This window comes from Pleurodeles waltl, chromosome 2_1 (assembly GCF_031143425.1).
Source record: "Pleurodeles waltl isolate 20211129_DDA chromosome 2_1, aPleWal1.hap1.20221129, whole genome shotgun sequence".
NCBI lineage: Eukaryota > Metazoa > Chordata > Amphibia > Caudata > Salamandridae > Pleurodeles > Pleurodeles waltl.
This window is the reverse complement of record NC_090438.1, coordinates 494,182,100-494,205,971: the sequence shown is the minus strand read 5'-3', so window position 1 is coordinate 494,205,971 and position 23,872 is coordinate 494,182,100. Positions and strand designations below refer to the sequence as shown.

The 23,872-nt window shown below is 42.7% G+C and overlaps 1 protein-coding gene across 2 annotated transcripts in view; it reads right to left on the bottom strand.

The window, feature by feature from the left end:
• The window catches only part of LOC138265768 (gamma-aminobutyric acid receptor subunit gamma-4), a 1,864,369-nt gene that overhangs the window by 887,383 nt on the left and 953,114 nt on the right, over positions 1–23,872 (bottom strand). For both annotated transcript variants that reach the window (XM_069213790.1, XM_069213798.1), the window contains exon 4: positions 4,122–4,342. In XM_069213790.1, the coding sequence (XP_069069891.1) occupies positions 4,122–4,342 (221 nt within the window). The remainder of the gene's footprint in view (positions 1–4,121; positions 4,343–23,872) is intronic.

Below are 23,872 nucleotides of genomic sequence, written 5' to 3'. Positions count from 1 at the left end.
GCCCTCAAGAGTGGTCCTCTCTTTCTGGACTTGTAGAATTCCTTCCTGGTGGGCCCATCCTCAACCTGCCAACTGGTAACCACAGGTAGATCACCTAGGGCAGCAATGTCTTCACCGATTGGACCCAGAGCCTCCTCCTCAGACACCCCATCAACATCCACTGTGTGAACTTCCAGGACCAGTTTTCTGTGCTCCTTGCCCCTCTCCTTGGCTGCTGTCTGGGCCGTCGTTCCAGGATCCAGACATCCTTGACTCCATCTCTAGGCAGCCATGGACTATGTGGTCACACAGATCCACTCAGACAATCTCAGTTGGACGTGAGCTCTACCTCCCTCCAGGCAGTGTGCTCCAAGTTGTTGCCTAGCAAACAATCAACATGCATGGCAGGGCTCACAGCAACTTTCAGCGAACCTGAGACTCCTTTGCCACTCAAAAGGAGGCAGAGTCACTAGTAGATGGCTCTCATGATTGTTGGCGACTATGACTGTGGAATGTGTTTGGTAGGACCTGTTCTGCAGACACCAGCTGACACTTGACAGTTTGCTCATGTGCCTCCATCTATTCCCCTTTAATAGTGACTCAATCCCTATGTATTGGAGGACATGTGGGCATTTGGCACCATTGCTCTATCCCCCAGGGAAACTAGGGTCACCTTAGGGCTTTACTAGCACTTTAGTCAAATCTCAATCTAAAATGATTAGCAAAGGTTAAAAAATAAATATCATATGAGCATACAAATTAAAATGATCACGCAACACAAACTTTGTATATTGTTAGGAAAAGGATGCAAAATATAATCACATAGGAGAAGCAAAATACCAAATGTGTTTCATAAAGGCACGTCCCTGTTTTAAATAAAGCATCTAAAGTGCAAGGGGATTTCTATGAGGAAGGTCACAGCATTAGTTGAACTAAATTTAGGGTTAAAGGAAGAAAGAAAAGCGCTTGAGCATAAAGCTTAATACTGTGCAAGAGAAATCAGCAGAGTTGAGAAGAGGGTCTTCTCTCAGTGAATTCAGGACAGAATGTGTCCATATTATTCTAAGAACACATAATTCAAAGCAGGGAAGTATCTTCTGGAAGATTCTCCATATTGGTTCTTGCCAACGAACCAATCCGGAGACAATGTGCTCTGTGAGCAGGTAAACTTCCAAGTTTCCCAGCTCTGAACAATGGGGGGCACAGATGCATGGCCTTGGATGTAACATTGATCCATTCCACTGTCTCAATCTCCATGTCCAAATCGAACTTGTAATTAAGGTTCAGCTACCTATCAGTCTGACAGTCTAAACAATAAGCCTGTTCCAGCTAAATCCATAGGTACACAAAAATACACTTGCAGAATACAGAAAAAAGACTCTGGCAACGTATTTCATCAAATGAAATTCATGTTATTTGGACTGGTTAGAAGTTAGGCCAATGTTAAATTCAAAATGGCTTCCCAGCAAAGAAAGTTTGCATAATCAAATATAGTGATTGCATTTAAATAACATATATATTGTTCCTGTTAATGTTAATACATTGGATTTCATATTCATTGCATCTGTAGTGACATATATTATGAAGCTTCAACCTACATACAGTAACATTTATTTTAGCTTACAGTCTGATAAGTAAACCACACGCCTTGGAGTTGTCTGCATGGAGTCTGCTGGACATGCTAGCCCTAGCCCAATCAACCTCATTGTGATTAACGACTGGGAAAGCAGAGACATGATACTGTTGAAGTGTAGGCCGTGAATGAAAGGTAACCCTTCAAGACAACTACAGTCAAAATGTGACATGTATATTTTTCGAAACTAGAAAAAATAACAAGCTTCACATTAGCTCATATAATCAATATACCTTGAATGGTTAGTTAAGTAGTCATTTTAACTTTTATTTTTTTACCAAACAATTACCCCCAAAAATTCCACCTTTATGGAAAAGCTCATAAACATAGCTATGCTTATTTCCTCAAAGTAGATTCACAATCTGCAAATTTTGCAAAAAAAACAGACCCTGGCTTCCTGTTCCAATAGTTGTGGAATCCACTCCTTGCTCATATTTCATTAGTGAAGGATTTCATTAATTGCAACTAGTCTAGGATTTTCTCACATGCTGCAATCTCTCTCCCCCCTCATCATCTCCCTCTGAAAAATAAATTCCTCTTCTGAATTGTACAGTATTACCTCGAGGAAAGGATGTGAAATCAATACCAATGCACTGATTTACACCTAATTGGAAACAAGCTCTAAATAGAGTGTGTTGAATGGAAAACATAAATTAATAAAATAATCTTCCTCTAAAGTGAGTAAAACCTTTACATAAAATGTGATAATCACTGATCCCCACGGACCACTTTCCCTTCAATGTCTACGAGCCTCCTCAATGTACAGCAGCACCCTAAGATAGTGACTTTTTAAGCTATATTGTGCTGTTCTATCTGAAGCCACAGGCCACTGTTGGTTGCTGGAAGGTTAATTTGTACGAGAAGAGTAATATACACTGAACTCACAGTAAATAATTAACCCAGAGAAGGAGCCAGATGCAAAGGAGTCATGTCATGTTTTCTTAGTATTCTATTTAACACATCTCTCGCAACCAGGGAAATAGACTGATCACCCATCAAAACTCAACATTTTTAAGGCACATGGTAGTAACCTTTCAAATATAAAATGTTGAAACCTTTGATATTCATAGGACCACAGTAGATTTTACAAATGAAGTGGGATATAAATGTTAAAACTATTGAATTGTATTTAAAAATAAACAAAAAACGCTACAAACAGGGTGCCCACTGTATATCAAATCAACAATATTGATGGGATAAAATATTGAAAATAAAATATCAACAGGTAAGTCTAGATTTTCTATACCTAATGCCATATATATGTACTTATGTACTTATGTGGTACACATATCTTCAAGGTACATAGATGTGGAGTTAAGAATAGTAAATCAATTCTTCCCCATTCACTTACTTTTTGGTATGTTGTTCTTTGGTATTATGCCCTCAATATTAGTATGTCATAATATTGTAGTACAATTTGGTGGACAAGGTCATCCTTTGCAAACGTACCCTGTTCAACAAACCTTTGGTCAACCTGCTTCATTTAGAATTAGGTGGACTATAATTTTTCCATTGAGGCCCAGCTGGCTACATTGATAGAAAACCTCTTTCAACTGCTCACAGAAAAAGGGCCATCGAAGTAAGGCCATTACTCAGACATCCTGACAGACTAATGATCATAAATCTAGAGGTGAGTGCTGGCCCAGTGGTCTTTGGTGTGCATTGAAAGGAACCCCCATCATAGCAGTTCCTTTCAATTTTCAGGCATTTTTGGTAGGTTGCCACCATCGGTTTTGACAGACATTAACCATACTTTTCAAATGTTTTTCTTTTTTCTGAAACAAAGTCACAAAGCAGGAATTTGTTTCAGAAAAGCAATGAAAACCATACACTGAAAGTTTTCTCCCAGGGTGGGAGGGTCATTATGTTTATTCTCTGTTCCTCCTCACAATTTTCATTGCAGCAAAACGACAGAAAAAAGACTTTACACCATTCACCCTAAATAGTGTGTGCAGTGTAATGGCTTTTACCATCCTAACTGACGGCAGACCGAATACTCTAGATGCCAAAACCTCCCTAACCAAAAAATGTTTATGACACATCTACATTTTGTGACCAATTTCATGTTTAATTAAAACGATTTTGTCAAGAAACTAAAACTGAAAATTCATACAGAATGTCACGGTCCCTTTCTGATTGGCCAACAATTTTGACACCTTCTTAAAGACTACTGGTCATTTAACAGGAAAGAAATTCACAAACATCGACTTTCAAAATCAGGACTGAACCTTTCATTGGTCCCTCAAAAATATCACCGAAATAATGTAAAATTAAGAGAGTTTCTTTCGATCTAATACCCAGAAAACAAAATGGCGGAGGGGTTCTAAACGCCCACAGCCCTTTGATGTCTAATTGAAATTTTCTGCTTCAACGAGTAAGCTCTGGCATTGAGTTTTCACTCAATGTAAAGCGCCTTCAGACCCTCACGGGTGCGTATTGCGCTTTACAAATCCCTGAATGATTGATTGAAGGTGAGACAAAAGAAAAGCACTGTCAACACCAGGTTTACCTCAGCGTGTAAAGCACTTTGCCATCGTTCCAGATTCGGAGTAGCTGGTTAGGTGTTGTAATCCAATGTGAGTCAGCTCTTTTGGAGTTCCTGAAAAAGGTGTCCGGGATCCAAATTCTGCTCACCATGTTACTGTTCAGCGTCAGAGCTTTGAGGGAGCTGTTAAAACGAAGTCGTCTGTCGTACCACGTCTGCGCAAAGAAGATGTCTATGGTGTATTCCTGTCAATATAATAATATGATTAACAGATTATTAACTACACGCATTCATTTATTGTAAAAGATACTTGATAAATACAGTAGGAAGTGTACACATTGAATCTTCTTGATATAAGTGACTGTCTCACTAAACATCAGTGCTCAGATTTATAATGTTTGTGCTGAATTAGCGTAATTTTTTTCAAGGTAATTCAGCGCAAACCTAACTCCATATTTAGATTTTGACGCTAGACTAGTCTAACGTCAAAATATTGGAGTTAAAGTCATTTTTTTCTAGCAGTAAACTACCTTGTGTCAATGAGATGCAAGGTCGGCATTCCAGGGCAAAAAATTACTCTAAGGCCCTAGCACCTTATTTATCCTCACGTGCAAAAATGGTGCACAGGAGGGAGGCAGACCTAAATAATGGCACCAGGCCTGCTTAGCGCGATTATTTAACGCCTGGGTTAGGGCAGGCATTAGGGGACCTGTGGGCCGATTTCCATGGAGGAATACCATGGAAAGAGCCCACAGATGCCCACCCAAACCCCAGGGACAACCCCACCCACACCAGAGGTACGTATAGGTAAGTAAAGGTAAGTATTTGGTTTAATTTTTAAAAGTGCCATTGGAGGCCCTGAAATGGGCCCCCTACATTGCACCAGGTGCAAGGGCCATGTCCAGGGGACCCTTGCCCCCTGTGCTGGCCATTGGGGTGGTGGGCATGACTCCTGTCTTGTCTATTACAGGAGTCATGTGGTATGGTAGGATTTGCATTGAGATATGGTGCTAGGCAGGTTAGAGTCATTTTTTTTACTCTAACCAGCCTAACGCCATGTTTCAGTACAAAACCCCCTTCCCCCATACCACCACCCCTACCCAGCTAACGTAATTTTCACTGACATCAGCTCACTCTTAGCACCGGCTCGTGCCATTCCTTAAATATGGTGCCTGACTGGCGCTTGGAATGGCGCTAGCTGGTGGTAAAAATTTTCAGGCAAAACTGCGTTAGCGCAGTTTTGCGTGAAAAAGTTTAAATATGGGTCTAAGTCATTCTGGTTTCTTGATCAAATGGACCGTCTGACCATCCGAAAAAATGGTGCAGAATTCAAACACGCACCAGAGCGAAGCAGTGAACGAAGACAAATACAGTCATGACTTAATTGACAATTTTTGTGATCCCTGCTGCTTTTAAGTTATTAAATGTACCCATACGAAATTTAATTCAGTCCCATGCGTCTCATGGCTATAACTGAAATTGAAAGTGTTTACTGGGAAACCCACCCTGAAAAACATTGTTTTCAAAATATGTTTTGAATTGCACGCACTATATACGATTTTTATCAATGTCAATGAAAACAAAGAGATATAAATTAAATTCCAACTCCACATTTGATTTTTAATATCGTAGAAGAACATAAGTAAAACTCAAGGTTTGAGGCAAGAATACGACGAAAGAAGTGCAGAGCATTATAATTATATTAACTCCTAGAAAGCAGAGAACTTCTTACGCCTATAGAATGATAACTTTAAGGTTAAACTCAGGCACAGAAGGGAATTGCATAGAAGCGGAGGAGTCGGACTAGCAGATTAACTTGCCGTGCTCTTAGATATTTAAGGCTGGGCACTAAATAACGGGATATGGAATTCCAGTGTGAGAAGTTGGTTGATCTAATTTCAAAATATGAAAAATGCTAAAGTCACTTTTCATTTTATTTCCACAGACAGCGTCCCGATATCTAATCAACATTTATCAATTAACAGTGACACTTTTACAAGCAAGGCTGAGGATAAAATTAAAAAGATCTGTGCGGGTTGGAGGAAACGGCTTGGTTTATATATAAATACTCTCTGGCTTTGCCATCAGAACCAGAAGAAAGGGAATGGCTAGAAGCCAAACCTTCATCGAGAACTATTAATTTTTCTGTACTTTGAAGATCACCAGAGCGAGCATGATAAGGTTTGTCATTTCAATTAAAAGGTACAGGCTGAGACCTATAATGCTTAGCAGAATCTGCTTCCTTAAAATTTTATGATAAATTAGAAAAAAAAGTAATGGAGTTCAAGCTGGAAAAAGATACCTTAATCAGTGTTAACATTTGAGAAGATTTCACTTCAATGGGTCTTTGGCTTTTGTTGTTGGCAAGTTAAGGTTATGGTCCCTGAAGATCTCTTTAAGCACAGTTTACCATTAAATATAATCATCATCAGAGGAGGACGTTCACAAATCGTCAGCTGACTTTTACTTAAAAATATGGTCTGCAAGCTTAGAACAATATCTGCAGCTCATTGGATGGTATGTGCAGAAAGTCATCCTGTATGCAGGCCTCTAAAGTGACAATGATTTTTAAATGCTTTAGTAAACCCTTGGATGGCTTATTATGTTTATTGAGTATCAATTAACTTGAGCTCATGAAATAGTCTTTATGTAATTTTATTTCAATTGTTTTTCAGCTTTTCTTTGATTTCTGGTGACAGCTGCGTGGCCCACTGTTTTTGTGCTTCTTTCTATGGAGCACTTTTAAATAACTTATGCTCCTAAGTAAACGACCTAACTCTTTTTAATAGAGAAAACACATACAAACAAAAAATATCTGTGTCCATGTAATAGTGCAGTCAGTTCAATTGCCCATGACAGAACATATTTAGCACCCAATCTATTAAATATATTTTGATGTTATTTATTGTCGGTACAGGAATAGATATGAAATAGTGACATGGAAAAGAAATGGAGGCCTGCACAAGGCAAGATCAACGCAATAAATCGAAATTGACAATTTCTTATGCTGAAAAGGGGTACAAAAGTAACTTGAGCGTGAGTAGCAGCACATGTCCAGAAAAAGTGACCATAGTTTTTCATATATTTTAGATATATCCCTGAACTACTAGATGTCACGCTCAGGATTGGAACTATTCAGTAAGATATTGATACTATCTTGAACCATGAATCAAGAGGAGGGTTCCAGTCTCTCAGCTCCTGTTTTAGATTATCACAGAGCTTCTGTGAAACGATGTTTATTTACTTATTTGCAAATGCTATTGTGTTAACAAGACCCAATGAGTTTTAGAGCGTTTTACGTGAGAAGTAATTTCTAGCTGTGCCCCAGCAGTCTCCACGAGAGTTTCAGAACAAAATTAACACAATAGTAAAACGTGGAAAAGGGAATTTAGTTCTAGGTGCTCTAGGTTTCATTTTACACATAGATATCTGCACAATTAATGAATGAAAAAGTTTGTTATTTTCTCTATTATAATATATGCCCAAATCATTTTTCCTTTTTATTAAGAGTGAGCAAGCAGCCCACATCTTCGTCGGCCAACAAGTCTCAAACTGCTTCCCCTCAGGGCAGGCAATTTAGAAAATTCTAGTCTTTGGAGAACTATTGCCGCATTCAGTGACACCATGATGGTTGATTTATGGTTCAAACACACCCCCTTCACTAAATATTCATGACCATAGATTTCTCATATGGTGAAGGGAGGACAGGACAATCCAGACGTATAGTATGCCTTCCTGCTGGGCTGAATTTACCAATCACTTAAGGCCCCCACCCGGCCTACGCCAAGTCACCCTACATTCCTTAATTCTCTTTATGAGAGAAACAGGCAGGGCAAGACATAGGGCCTGATTCTAACTTTGGAGGACGGTGTTAAACCATCCCAAAAGTGGCGGATATACCACCCACCGTATTACGAGTTCCATAGGATATAATGGACTCGTAATACGGTAGGTGGTATATCCGCCACTTTTGGGACGGTTTAACACCGTCCTCCAAAGTTAGAATCAGGCCCTTAGTCACATTCTCTGTCTGGTGATACTCTACCAGGGCTCTGGAAAAACAGGAAAGGCTCCACAGGAGAAGTAAAATATGAGATACAGTCAGTAGCACTGGGGAAAATAAATATAAGGAATAGAACAGTTAATCATACTGGAGAGAGGCAGAGCCACCAGCTAAGTTGATCTTACATCTGGGCTCATGGACGTGTGCCCGCAGTCCCATGAGTCCTGCGATCTTAACGAACACTGGAAGGCTTCTTTCGGGAGACCAGACTGCATCAGGTGTCATTTGAAAAAAAATGCCATGTTGATGGCTGTCCTGCAAGGCGTTCAGATCTCTTTCTAAGTTGTACTCTCTGCAGCTTATCCACTTTAGACTATGCAATCTCTTTGAAAAACTCTTGTCTGTGTCAGCACACGCGTTCATGATTTGGCTTGCTCTAACATCGATGACGTTTAACAAAGCAAGCATGAAACCTCCACATTTTTCTTCTTCAGTTACCATTGCAAAGACGTCTGTGTTATAGATGTGACAAATCTAGTAACTACCAAAAGATTGTCCCCTGAACTCACCAAATTCTACGATGGGAAATGTAAACTGTAAAATCAAGAGCTAAACAAAATAAGCACTGATTAATCAATTCAGGAAAATGTTAGTAGCGTCATACAGTGAACAAATCAGGAGATACACTTGTCAGTGTGGTCTAAGATGTAATGTCTTCTCCAGATTAATAGGGAATGGACATTGGACATGTCGTCTATACAGAATTTGTGTGTTGGGATTTTAAACAATGTTAGTAAGAATACCATCTGTTTGCTTATTGGAATTGTGTAGTGACTTGCGTGTACGTCTGTTGATAGGTTAGTGCTTTGGCATTTGGGGTTCGCTTTTCTTTGCATTTTATATTTTGGGAACCACGTGACAGTCCTCTGAGTTAACAGCATGTTTTTACCATGTAAACAAAGGCTTTCTAATAGTGTGGGAAGTTTTACGATAATTATTAGTGGCTGAATTTGCCAATCACTTAACTTCTGCATCTTTTGATAGACTGGGAATTAATCCGTTTTACCTATATTATTATTTAAGGTCACCAATCATAATGTTATGTTATACTCTTTGTATGACTGAGCTTATATTGCTACCATTTCTGATTAGAAGTCTCGAAAATTGGTACAGGTACTTAAGATTTCAGCTAATGTTGAATACATGCCTTTTCATCTAAATACCACAATGTGACTGCACTGTTTTGTACTTAAATTAGTAATGGTTCAGAGGTCCCTTTTCACAATTATATGGGCCTGATTCACAAAAACTTGTGTGCCTCTAATTTCAAATTACCATTATAAAACGTTAGAGCTACAAACACATGCCTTATTTATAGAGTAAATTTGCACTTATAGATTGTTGTTACCCCAATATGGAGGGACAATATGCTTGGTTAAGTGACCTATCAAGGTTAAGATTCAGGGTTGCAATGGCATGGGAAGTTTGGAAAATCCCTCAAATTCAAGAGCCTGCGGGGTTTTACTCCTGTCAAGGACAGGAACAAAGTTTACTTCCAGTGCTGGAATGTGAACATCAAAAGATTTATGAAAGTGCAGGAAAAAAATTTCTTCATGGAGGGGCGTTTTTATCACATAGAAAAAATATATAAAAGTATAACAACACCAGTGTGAAGGCATTTTTTCGAGACAAACTTCAAACTGTGCACACTGACACATGTAGAGCTGCTTCTGATTATATGTAATTAGGAATCCTTTCACACCTCTGGAAATTTACAACCACGGAACGATTTATGATCTCATGAAATGTGTAAGTGTGCACTTATACAAGATAGTAAACCTGCAGGTGAGGATATATAGGGGGTCATTCTGACCCCGGCGGTCTAAGACCGCCGGGGCCAGGGTCGGCGGGAGCACCGCCGACAGGCCGGCGGTGCCCCGCAGGGCATTCTGACCACGGCGGTTCGGCCGCGGTCAGAAGAGGCAAACCGGCGGTCTCCCGCCGGTTTACCGCTGCCCTTAGAATCCCCTATGGCGGCGCAGCTTGCTGCGCCGCCATAGGGGATTCTGACACCCCCTACCGCCATCCTGTTCCTGGCGGTTCGCCCGCCAGGAACAGGATGGCGGTAGGGGGTGCCGCGGGGCCCCTGGGGGCCCCTGCCGTGCCCATGCCAATGGCATGGGCACGGCAGGGGCCCCCGTAAGAGGGCCCCGAAAAGTATTTCAGTGTCTGCTAAGCAGACACTGAAATACGCGACGGGTGCAACTGCACCCGTCGCACCCCTGCAACTACGCCGGCTCAATTCTGAGCCGGCGTCCCCGTTGCAGGGGCATTTCCTCTGGGCCGGCGGGCGCTCTTTTGGAGAGCGCCCGCCGGCCCAGAGGAAATGTCTGAATGGCCGCCGCGGTCTTTTGACCGCGGTGCGGTCATTCAGCGGCGGTACCCTGGCGGACGGCCTCTGCCGTCCGCCAGGGTCAGAATGAGGCCCATAGTATCCTAGTGGGAGTATAAGAGATTGCTTATATGAAGTGGATGTTAAGCAGAGTCACTGGAATCTAGTACAAGAAGCTCAGAGTAAAAAGAAGCCCAATGGTATATTACATACAGTGGTTAGCATGCAGAGTTAATGGCCAGATGCATGAACATCTATAGGCGGTGCAACCCAGGCAGGTTTGCAGAATAACAGGGTATGCAGCCACTAAATGGCTTTTTAGTATGTACTAATCATACTTTGTGATTGAATACTAAGATTGGATTGTGACTCACTCTGAATGGGAATGTTGTGAATCGACCTATTAACACATAGGACAGTTTGGTAACTTCTGTTCCATTAGCGAAAAGTCAGTGCATATTTTGCAACCACTGTTTGTAAATGGAACTTTCGTACATCTGCCACTAAGGGCCGTATGTACCAACGAATTGTCCCATAGACACAGAATGGGTAAAACCCTTTGGTACATCTGGCCCTAAGTCCCTAAACGGGAAACTGAAAATGATGCTTTGCTGCTCATTTACTTTGTGCAATTTGCAATGATAACGTAACTGAATGGTTGGCTTGCACTTTTGTAATAATGGGGAGTTATGACAAAGAGAGAGGTTGTATTTGTCTTATGATGTTATTCTGATTTATATCACCCTGTACATGATAGGACATACGAGCACAGATAATAATGAAGCCGCGCAGGTAGTGTTCTGGTTCCAAAATGTAAAAATCTGTGACATGATCGCTTGATTTTTTTTCAAATATGCAATACAAGAATCAGTTGCAGAAATGTTTACAAACTTTTATTCAACTGAAAAAACTCTATAATGCTTTACATGGTATCTATGCCTTTAACTGAATACTGGGTTGATGTATTGTGTAGAAGCTGATCAAAGAAGCATTAGTAGATTCAATTGATCGCAATTATTTGCATTGTTTTTGTGAGGGATGAAATGGAAATGAAAGACACTGCAATTCCAAGCCTAGTGAAAAACTCTGTGCATCAATCGATTGTCCTAGTAATGAGCATCAGTGGCCTCAAACAACACATGCAAGAATGGTTCTAGTAACAGATATTAGTGGGTCTATTAGAAAGCATTCATGGTTTCAGAGAGTGCATGCATCGTTCGGTCTTCCAAAAGATAGCAGTAGCCCCAAACAGAGCATGCATCAAAGGGCCTAATAATGGGTAGCAGTGACCCAATTCATTGCCTTCAGCAGTGGACCTACAAAGAGTGACTCAGTAGCCCTATTCAATGCATGTGTCAAAGGACTTAGTAGCATGCTTTAGTGGGCAAGGGGAGAACAAGCAATAAAGAGCATTGTAAGGGACCCCATTCTTAGCAATTGTCACTGGGCTTAGATATGGACACCAAAGTCCACACACAGTGCATTTTTTTGTAACAATAGCCTCACCCTTTCCATTGCACATCACCTAAGACAACATATCATAACTTGCTGCTGCATCGAACTCCTGGAACAACATCTCGTCCAATGGCACTGCACTTTTAGTCTTGAAAGAGAGCCCACAAATCAGAGCAGTATCTTATTCCTTTCTGTTACTCTCCATTTGCTTAGACTGTACACTATCCAATGTAAAACAGTCTCTTGCTGCTACACTCCCAACCTCTGCCACCTCAGCCTTTGCCATTGGTCCTACATGCCAATCCCTGACCATACATCGAATTGATGGCAGTAATCCAAAGCCAATTTGAGCCATATTGTGATAATCACTTACCATCGCACAGATACTGGTACTGCATCAACAGAAAGTACCAGCGACATGAAGCACCTCAAGCAGTACTTCAATTACTGCAAATTCATCTGCAGAATAAAAGTCATAAGGTGTTGAATAATGGTTTAAAAGAACCTGAAAAACATGAATCTTGTTCTTACCAACCTTGACTCCTTCAGCCTTTTTCTGGTGCTCTTTAGGCCAGCATGGTTTGTCTGTGGTGCCACTGTTTGCTGGGTATGAGCCTTAACAATACAGTGGAAGGAGATGTTATCAAATTTACTGATGGGGCCACTTTTATTTTGATATCCCTGCCTATTTTCTGTTCCAGTTCGACACTGAATTTCTCAATGCACTTTGACTGATCTTGTGGATCTGATTCTTCCGAAATAGTAACAGGAGACTAGACTAAGGAGCATTCCTTGTCTTCTTGTGTTTTGATGAGGTCGTACTTACTTAAGCCAAAATGCATCAGCAACTTCGAAAGTAGTTCAACAAAAACGTATTTAGAATAGGGTGAGCCAGGCAAATAGGCTGTTTGTACTTGTAAGTTTTACATGTCCTGGTCTTGAAAAACTCCCAAAGTCATTTTTAATAATAGACCAGCATTGGAAATTCCCTTATATACATTTAAGTGATAACTTCTGATCTGAGAGTAGTGGCATTGTCATGTTTAGTATGGTTGGAATGGTTGTGAGAAATCCTCATTACTGTTGAATTGGATTTAACATTATTACTATTTTACAAATGCCACATTTAGGCGTAGGCATTTCAGTGCACTTAGACTGCTCTTTGTGCCTTACAGCCCGCCTCCAATCCACATCTGGACTGTGCTGGTTGACAGCTCCCCTTGTGCATTTCACCCAGACAGCCATAAGCAGCCATAAACACAAGACACTCAGCTGCACATGTATTCATCTGCACACTGATGGGTCTTCTAAAGTCAGTCACTTATGGACCTACAAATGGACTCTGTCAGAAGGACTGCAGTTCTGCCCAAAGGACTCAACTGGACTGCTTCTCTGGAAGCTCTGCTTTTCTGCTTACTGCCCTGCTGCCTGCTACTTCCTGACTCTGCTGAAAGGACGTTTCCTTCCCACCACAAGTACCCTCAAAGGGCTTGTCAGCCTGACTCCTGTTAAGAAGTCTTAGTGCCATCAAAGACTTCACCTAAAAGAGAAAATTGATACTTCAACATGCCACACAGGAAAAATTGACACAACCTCTGGCTTGCGGAAAAATTGGAGCAATGCCTGCCGAATTGATGCAGCTCCTGTATCACCATGGTTCCATCATCACAGTGTATCTGGATTTTCCATGCATCGTCCCCGGGCCTCAATTTATCATCAACACCGCACTGCAGTGAGGAACCAAGGTTGTATGTCTGGAAATTGATGCATTGCCTTTCCTGTGAAGAAAGAATTGACGCATCACCTCCTCTGCCAGTAAGGAACCGAAGCATGGCCTCATCCACATGGGAAGAATCGACACATCACCTCCTCTGCACAGTTAGGAATCGAAGCATCGCTTTGCTTTCTGGCACCTTACCTCCCCTGTGGCCAGCACCATCTTTGCTCTAGATGCAGCTCAGGTACTCTGTGCTAAAGGGATACAACCATTGATTTCTATCAAACCTCTAAGCCTCCACAAAAGTGATATCTTCACCTGTGTATATTGCCCTTTTTTGATTTTAGCCTTGTGTCCTTCAGATAAATATTTTCTTTTTTTCTAAACTGGTGTTGAGTACTTTTACTGGTGTTTTCACTGTGTTACTGTATGAGTTATTGCACAAATACTTTACACATTGCCTTTTAAGTTAAGCTTGTCTGCTCTGTGTCAAGGTACCTGAGGGTGAGCACATGATAATTTAGGTTGTGTTGTGACTTACTCTGACTAGGATTGTGGTCCCTCCTTGGACAGGGTGCATACCTCTACCAGCTATAGACCCAATTTCTAACAGTAGTCAATGTGGCTTTTGGATGACCCATGCCTAAATGTTGGAACAAGATTGGCATCTGATAGCGAACGGCCATTACACATGTGGAGCCCATGTGCCAGGGTAATATCCACTACCTACAAAGCTGCTCTGAATAAGTAGCGTCTACGTGGAGCTTTCAGCTCCATGATACCACAGATCTGATCTTACTTGGGGGATATATCCAGAACAATACAATTTGGCTCAAGGTGAGATTGAAGTCTCCCATGATGATTGCATGATGGGGTCCTTTGGGACCTATAAGAAGGTTTTCCAGTATGTGCAATGTAGCTGACACACTGCATTTCCCCACGCTTCTGATGTATTAACAATATGCAAACGCCTTTAACTAGAGAATGGACAAGCCCTTGACTATCACCAGATCCTAAAGTAAGCTGAGTTACAGTGCAAAGAAGTGTAACAATTGTCCATACGAGTAGGCCGAAGATCCAACAACCTTTGAATCGGTTCCTATGTATTGGATCTATAGCCCAAGTTTCTTGAAACAGGCATATTTTATGTTTATCTATAAGTTGCCCCCATACTGGATTATTCAATTTCTACCCAATCCACGTAGCGTTCCAATTCAAGATATCTACCACGGTACCTGGAGAGGTCAACAAAGAAGTAGTTGATGATTTCTTGGAGCATTGGTGCATTTCTCTCAGTGGTGACACCAAAGAAGGACCTCCTATCACAGGGGGATAGCTTGTGTATAACTAGGGGGAGAAAAATTCCCTTCTGGCACTAACCCCAAATTTTGTTCCTCCAACCTACCGAGATCGCATGCCTGCAACACGCAGTGGCATGGCACTGTAGGTTCATATGTAGGTTTGTTGAATGCTTGTGGGATGAACAATGGCACCTCTGAAATTCCACTAGATGAATCGTAACCAACATATGCTGAGGGAAGTGGGCACTGTGTCTTAGATGGCTGGTTATAGCATAGAGGGGCGATGGGGTATACTGGCCGGCTTTGAGGACTCCATAATTCTCGGGCAGGGGTGAACACCTTTACTTCTGCATGGAAGGACACCTTACAGTAGCTACTCCATGGTCAGTTCTGGGAGAAAACCGTTTGGTTCTTTGAAATGATGTAGGAATCAGTTCAGTGCGTGTAGAGGGGTAAACAGAGCTTAGTGTGCATAGAACCAGACAAAATGGCATATTGCTCCTGGGTTTACAAGTTCCGAAACTATTTGTGGACAATAAAAGTAGAGCTGAAGATAATGATTACACAGCCCCCCCGGGAATTGTTTGCACAATCGGCTTACCCACCCCACCCTACTCACCATAAGTATAGTAGATGCCAATTGGTAAGGGAAATTTGCATGCAAGTACAACCAATGGAAAACCGTATGTTTCAATTGCACAAAATATTTTGCAGTGCTGGATGGCAAACCTGGTACATTAGCTGTTACCGCCACTAGGGACCATGCTCCAGGAGATTAATTGCAGTGTAGTCAGTTCGAATTAATGGGCTGTTGGAGCCAGCTCTCATTTTGCCCCTATAACATATTTCAACCATATGATTTGTGCCTTCTCAAGTCCTTCTGTCAGTGCACTACTGCCAATATAGCTGTCTAGCCCCCTATGGCTCACTTCCGAGGGATGCAGAAGAATTAACATTGTTCGTAATTTCAGTCTGCTGTTCTAAATGCTCACCACTCCTACCATTTGGAGGAATGCCTATCAAAGCACTATGGGGATGTGGCACAGTAAGACGGAAAGTGATGGGCATTGTTGTAGACATCGCAGGCGGCTGTAATCGTTTGTTTAGCTCTATCGTGACCCTCCCAATAAAATTCTCCAGTAGGTCCTCGATGTTGGCCTAAATCCAGCTCCCTGGGGACTCCTGTATGTATTGTGCCACTGTCCAAGGGTGATTAGCCTTGGTTAAGGTATCTGCTTGTTTCCTTTGGCATCGTTGCAAGCAGGTAGGGCAATTTCCATTATAGGCTCTAGGGAAACGGTGGGCTCCAGGTTTGGGAGGACCTGTGGGGATTTGCTAATATCAGTATGCTGTAATTGACTTGATGCTTCCCCATATTGTTCGAAGCGTGCAGTGAAAGAAGTATTAGGGGGCACATGAAGGGGGAGAGTAGTGATCGTCGTCCATCAGCTGTTTGAGTTTCGTAGTTCAATACACCCACTGCAGAAAGCTATCCAATGTGCTGTTAAAAATAGTCGCCTGTGCCGGTTGGAGTTTTACACTTTCCCATTCTGAGTCTGCTGGTGTGCAAACAATTATTGAGGAGAGAAGGTCAGTGTGGGATTATGAACTGTTCAAAAGTCCCTGACCAACTCCCTAGCTGACTGATCTCAGCTCTCTAGTAGCCCCACATGGGATGGGTTCAGGCCACAACCACACAAACACAGAGAAGTAAAAGGAAAGGAAAAGTCCCTCTTAGTTTTGCACAACTTACGTGGCATAATGACTGATTAAAAACTCGGCCAATGAGGAACAAAGATGTCTAGTGGCTTGTTATGTAAAAACCCATTTCATCTTTGACAGCTCATTATATAAGACAAATTTGGACATGGCCACGGTCGCCTCTGGTAGCCAATCCTGACCATCATAACATGTAACAGAGAAAAAGAACTGGTTCAAATTCCAAAGAAAGAGATGTTTTGTTACAGTTTGACTTAGACACCTATTACTTAGAAATAGGATAACAGTGACTGTGCAATATTTGATTTGACTGCCCAACATAGCAAAGGCAATACATAGTACTCAACTCTGAGAAGAGGTACCTATCTTTATGCAGAGCAACAATGCAGCACAAAGCATGGAATAGAAGTCAACTAATTTAATTAAGAACGACATACCTCTTCAGCATTGCACGGAAAATGAAAGGTGTGATTCTATAGCATATAAAGCAATAAAAAGTGCATTTTAATTTCGCGAATTTACCCATTTTATCTCATTTTTAGTGGACTCAAAATGTAGCTTTCATGCAAATTGCACCTAAAACATTAAGGGCCATATTTATACTTTTTGACGCAAAACTGCGCTAACGCAGTTTTGCGTCAAAAAAATTAGCGCCGGCTAACGCCATTCTGAAGCGCCATGCGGGCGCCGTATTTATTCAATGACGTTAGCCGGCGTTAGCCGCCGGCGCTGCCTGGTGTGAGTAAAAAAAAACGACATACACCAGGCAGCGCCGGCGTAGGGGGATATGGAGCTTGGGCGCCAAAAAATGGGGCAAGTCAGGCTGAGGCATTTTTTTCGACTCCCAACCCCCATTGAAATGACTCCTGTCTTAGCAAAGACAGGAGTCATGCCCCCTTGCCCAATGGCCATGCCCAGGGGACTTCTGTCCCCTGGGCATGGTCATTGGGCATAGTGGCATGTAGGGGGGCACAAATCAGGCCCCCCTATGCCACAAAAAAATAAATAAAAAAACACTTACCTGAACTTACCTTAATGTCCCTGGGATGGGTCCCTCCATCCTTAGGCGTCCTCCTGGGGTGGGCAAGGGTGACAGGGGGTGTCCCTGGGGGCATGGGAGGGCACCTCTGGGCTCCTTCCGAGCCCACAGGTCCCTTAACGCCTGCCCTGACCAGGCGCTAAAAAACGGCGCAAAAGCGGCCTTACGTCATTTTTTTTGACCCGCCCACTCCCGGGCGTGAATTTGGCCCGGTAGTGTAAATACGGCACACATGCCTCGGAGTCAATATTTTAGACGGGAACGGCTACCTTGCATATCATTAACGCAAAGTAGGTGTCCACGCTAAAAAATGACGCAAACTCCATGGACTTTGGCGCTAGACGCGTCTAACGCCAAAGTATAAATATGGAGTTAGTTTTGCATCGGAATTGCGTCAAAAAAAACAACTCAATTCCGGCGCAAACAGAGTATAAATATGCCCCTAAGTCAGTCAATCAGTTTCCCAAGCATTGCCAGAGACCTCATGTGACCGCTGTCTGAACTACCCGAGCCCAACCCGGTCTACGCAGTTGGTGATATATGCACGTAAAACACAAATTCTACAGCATTTTATTTTCCATAATTCCATAATTATGTGTTACATGAATTCACAGCAAGTTTAACCCTAGAAACGTATGTGATATTTGTGTTGCTCAGAGGTGAAAAGATCTGCAAATGTTGTTTGGGGTCTTCACTTCACGACCACCCCCTCACTACCTCTCTTCGCACCTGCAATCCCATTTCAAAGACAGAGTGGACATTAAATTCTAACATATGCCACTTTGTGCCTACGAGTTTTATTCCTGTGCTTCTGTCTGTGCCCCTCTTCCCCATATTCCTACTTACGCAGTAAACTGCCAGTCCCAGAGGAAAAAAGGTGATTTTATAAAGATCTGCAAAGGAGGCCCTTCATCTGCTGTTTTTAAGCAGGTAAGGCCAGTGCACATGCAATAGGAGTATGCATTGACGTTAATCACGGAAGACCCGAGCACATTCTGAGTAAAACTGACCAATCGGGGAATACAGCAGCCACTTCTTGACCCTATCAGGTCACTCTACACAAACGCATAGGTTAAAGTTTGAACAGGTACCAGCGACCACGTTACAGAACCCATCACAACAAACACCGAACTTAAGACAGGACTGCATAATAGCTCCTCTGTTATTTCACATTGCAGCAACACTAGCAGAGAAAGAACCTTTACACCTAGCATCAAAACACAAAAGACTGAAATCATGCAATAGGCTGATGATTTGAGTTATCTTAGACCAGACTAAATCAGGGTGTAGGAGGCTGGTCTGGATTGTAGTGGGTACCTAAGGTACTTATACCAGGTCCAGGTATGCCTTATTACTGAAGTGTAGGCAGTGTCTAGAAGCCAGGATTTCTAGGGATAGCTCTAGCCGAGCAGCCAAGGCTTATCTAGGAGACATGCAAAGATCATGCAATGCCACTGTAGTCACACAGGACTCACACACATGAAAGAAAACACTCAGTGTTACAACAATAAAGGTACTTTATTTTGGTGACACAAATGCCAAAAATACCACAGAGACTATACTCCCTTAGGAGGCAAGTAATACACAAATTATTTACACTACTATGCAAAAATAGGCATATAAACAGTTAGAAAACAGTACAACTAGTGAAAATCAGAATAGTTAGAAATGGTCCCAGGAGGAACACAAACGATATACTAAGAAATTGGAATGCGAACATTGGTTTTCCACCTAGGCAAGTATAGTGTGTAGAGGGATGCTGGGAGTATTAGAAAACACCAAAAGTAAGTAATAGAACCCACCCCAGAGCCCAGGAAAGCAGGAGTAAAACACAGTAACTTTTCTAGAACACACAGCAACATGAGAAAGAAGATTATGCAAGAACCAGAAGAGACTGCAAGGCACTAACAGTGGATTCCTGGACCTGAAGACCTGTGGAAGAAAGGGATCAAGTCCAAGAAGCACAGAAGAGTCCTGGGAAAACAGGAGCAAAAGAAGAACCACTGGTGAAGAACAACAGCCTGTACTGCACCCAAGAAAATGGATGTGGGTTCCCGGTCGGTGGAGATGATGTCCCACGCCAGATGGAAGATTGCAGTCTGGTTTGCATCGCTGGAGTCTGCCAACAAGCCTCAGAACATTCAAAGCTCACAGTTAGCGTAAAATGGTGCTGCACTGGCACAGGAGGGACCTGGTGGACTCTACCCAGGAGGGGGAGCCAGAGGGGGCTTTCAACAACTCAGAGAGCCCACATAAGACCAGGCAGAGTGCAAAGGAGTCCCACAACACGGGGACAAAGGAGCTTCAAAAGGATGCCCAAGCAGCACTACAATAAAGGCTCCCACACCGCCGGAGAACCCCTCAGGAAGATGTGCATCACAGGATAGAGTGCCAGGGGCCGGTGCTGCACGGTGCACAAAGAACTTTGTGGAAGGATGCCAACAAGCCTTGGCAACTGCAAAAAACGCAGTGCATGGGGGTACTGTCTTGCGTGGGAAGGCAAGCTATTACCTCCACCAAAGTTGGACAGTAGGACGTCAGGACTGTTGGAACCACTTCAGTCCACCACCCGTGATGCAGGATCCACGCAGCTCATCAGGAGAGGGGATCCATGCAGCCAGTCATCATTGCAGTGAGGTGCCTGCTGAAGCAGGAGAGTGACTCCTTCACTCCAAGGGAGATTCCTTCATTCTTCTGGTGCAGTCTGAAGATAAGCTGTCCTGTGAGGATGCACGACTGGGAAACAGTTGCAATTGGTTGCAGAAGTCATCTTTGCTTCTTTGTTGCAGTTTGTAGAGTTCCTGGAGGGTCCAGATGCAGTTTCTCTGATGAGAAGGTGAAGAAGAGGAAGCAGAGGATTCCTGCTGGAGTCTTGCAATCTGAATCTGAAGAACCGCCCAAAGAGGAGACCCTAAATACCCCTGAAAGGGGTATTGGTCAGCTAAACTGGAAAGCACCTATCAGGGGAGGGCTCTGACATCACCTGCTGCCACTGGCCACTCAGATGCTCCTGGAGTTCCCTGCCAACTTGGAATCCAAGATGGCAAAACCCAGGGACCTTCTGGAGGAACTCTGAGCACCACCCCTGGGGTGGTGATGGACAGGGGAGTAGTCACTCCCCTTTCCTTTGCCCAGTTTCGTACCAGAGCAGGTACTGGGGGGGTCCATGAACTGGTGTAAACTGGATTATGCATGGAGGGCACCAAATGTGCCCTTCAAATTATTTCCTTAAATCCTTTATTCTGCCTTCCTGGGCTTGAGCTGCTCAAGCAACAGGAGGGCATAAACCTGTCTGAGAGGTGGCAGCAGCTGAAGCTACCTGGAAAACCTCAGAAGGCTGGAATGGCAATACTGGGGGTCCTCTAAGGATCCCCCAGAGTGCCTAGAATCATACAACAAATGCTTGCAAAAACATTGGGGTATGATTCCACCATGTTTATTATCAAACATGCCTATGTCCAGTACACGTGTAAAATGGTGTCCCCACACTCATGAAGTCCGGGAAAATGGTCCTGGAGGTCGTGGGGGTACTTCTGCTAGTGCAGGGGTTCCCACACATACAGGTACTCTGCACCCTGCCCTCAGGTCTGGAGGGTCTGTTATAGGGGCGACTTATAAGTGACATGGTGCAGTGTAAAGGGCAGTGACAGGGTGCATGCAGCCTTTCACGCAGGATGCAATGGTAGTCCTGCAGAAGCCTTTGCATGTGCTCCCTATGGGTGTCAAAAAATATGCTGCATCCCGGAGGGATCCACTGGAGCCCCAATGCCATGGGTACCTAAGTACCATACACTAGGGACCTATAAGGGGGCACCAGTATGCCAATTTTGGGTGAAATACTGGGTTGCCAGCATGCAACAACAAAATTTAGAGGAGAGAGAGCATAATCACTGGGATCCTCGTTAGCAGGAGCCCAGTGAACACAGTCAAGCACACTGACATCAGGCAGAAAATGGGGGAAACCATGGCAAAAAGAAGGTACTTTCCTACACAGGGTTACAGTGTGCCTTGGATAAAATGCATGGACCGAATGAATGGAACAATTTAACAGCACATGGGTAAAAAGCAAAAAACAAAATCTGAAATTCAACAAAGCTGAAAAAATAGTGGGGCAGATTTAAGAAAAGTGGTGCTGCATCTAGTGCAGCACCACTATCCTTGCACCCCTTAGCACCCTCCTCCCACTACCATGTGAGTGCCATATTTAAAAATACGGCGCAGCATGGCGCAGGGTAGGGAGCAATAGCGACATTTGTTTTGACACTATTGATGTACTCTGAAGGTGTAGTGCCAAAATTTTGGCTCTACTCCTGAGGGCTCATAGGGGCCCACTATAAATAATGGAGGCCCCCTTTTAACCCCTGCTCTGAGCAGGTGTTGAAAGTGTTGAAAAAAAGGTGCAAGGAAATCTCTCAGATTTCCTTGTGCCATTTTTTCAGCCCACCAAACGGAGGAGTGCCCCCTTGCATACATTATGCCTGGTGCAGGCGTAATGTGGCTCAAGGGAATACAAAGTGGTGCAATGCATGCATTACATCACCTCGTAAATATAGCGTGGGGAAAATTACACTTTAGAGCTACCTTAGCGTACTAAAAATGATGCTATGGTGGCAGTAAAAAGGCGCTAGGGGCCCTTATAACTGCCCCATGGTTAAGGCTCCAGGACGTTGGACTTCATTCCTCTATACAACTATCTAGGCATATGTTTTTGTTTTGGCATTCGCTGCTGAAGGTAGCATTTCCCTCCTATTGAAGAAATATGTTTTCTGCTCTCTCATTTGCCATCTGCAGGATTTACGCAAAATTTGTGAGGCTTTCTGCTGAGGTGATCTTTAAATTAATTAGAGTCAAGTTCTTACCAATAATTTCCAATGGGCCACATGTCTTTAAAGCTGAAATGATCCTTAAATTAATTAGAGTCAACATCCAAATTAAACCAAAATTACACTGAAAATTGTAAATATGACGCATGTGAAATGCCACTTTAGCGCCGCCTTAGCATAAGAAAAATGACGCTACGGTGGCACTAAGGTGGTGCAAGGGCCTCTTATGTCAGGCTCATGGTTTCTTGATTCTAATTTGATGGCTTTCGCCCTCTTCCTGCATTTGTCCCTCCAATTAAGCTGTTTTACAGCTTTTTTTTTTGTTTGAATTCATTGTAACTTCCACTCCTTACAATCTGGGAAATAGGTGGAAATACATATGCATTTTTATTGAGCTCTCTTGCTTGCATTATATTGTACCCCCGTTCTGCAGTGCGCATTTCTCTCCTCCACTTCCTCTACTGCTTTCTCATCAATTCCCATTTTCCACTGTTGCTTTTCTTCCCCTACCAGTTACTCAGTCGCTCTGTTAGTAAATATTGGCCTACCCCCCTGCAAACTTAAAATAATACTTTTGTATATCCCAATGCTTGTTTAAAGCTATAGCGATGATGATTTAAGATGTTGCTTCAGAAAGCATTGTACACCGTGCTCGATCAAATTAAATGATGCTAAGGTATAAGTACAAAACAAAAGCCGTCCCCATAGAAAATGGGGATATAGTTTCTAATGAGCTATAGATGAGAGACATAGCAAGGTTATGTTGAAAAAGACAGAAGAGTGGTTGCACCTTAAGGCTCTATTTGCAACCTAGAAAGATTTCCATTTATTCAGCACTAATTTTAGTAGGTTCCACCTGCAAACGAGCAAATGAGGGATAAAATCGTCCATTACTTTTTTGCGACCTCGGAAATGCATTAGAGAAGTATTTTACGCTTTATCGCATTATCTTATCTAAATCTGTACTCATCTGTGTTCCACGAGACATGATATATAATTTTCATATTTTCGACAGATTTGTAGCACTGTTACAGGTTTCAAGTAAAGTATCTGCTTCGCCAATTGTGAGCCGTCAAAAGTGGGTCGAGAGAACTGCCAATGTTTCAGGTGTGTTTGAAAGTGATGGAACAAAGTTTCACTTAGGCCCATTTTTTTTTTTAAAGGTGGTACATCAGAGCTGATGCATCACTTTTTCTGCATCGCCCTACTGGCACCTAATGACATGATGTGTGTGCCGTATTTATAGTACTGCGCACCAGGGTGGTTGTTAGCACAATAGCGTCAACGTTTTTGGTGCTATTGTGGAGCTTTGCTACACCAGCGTAA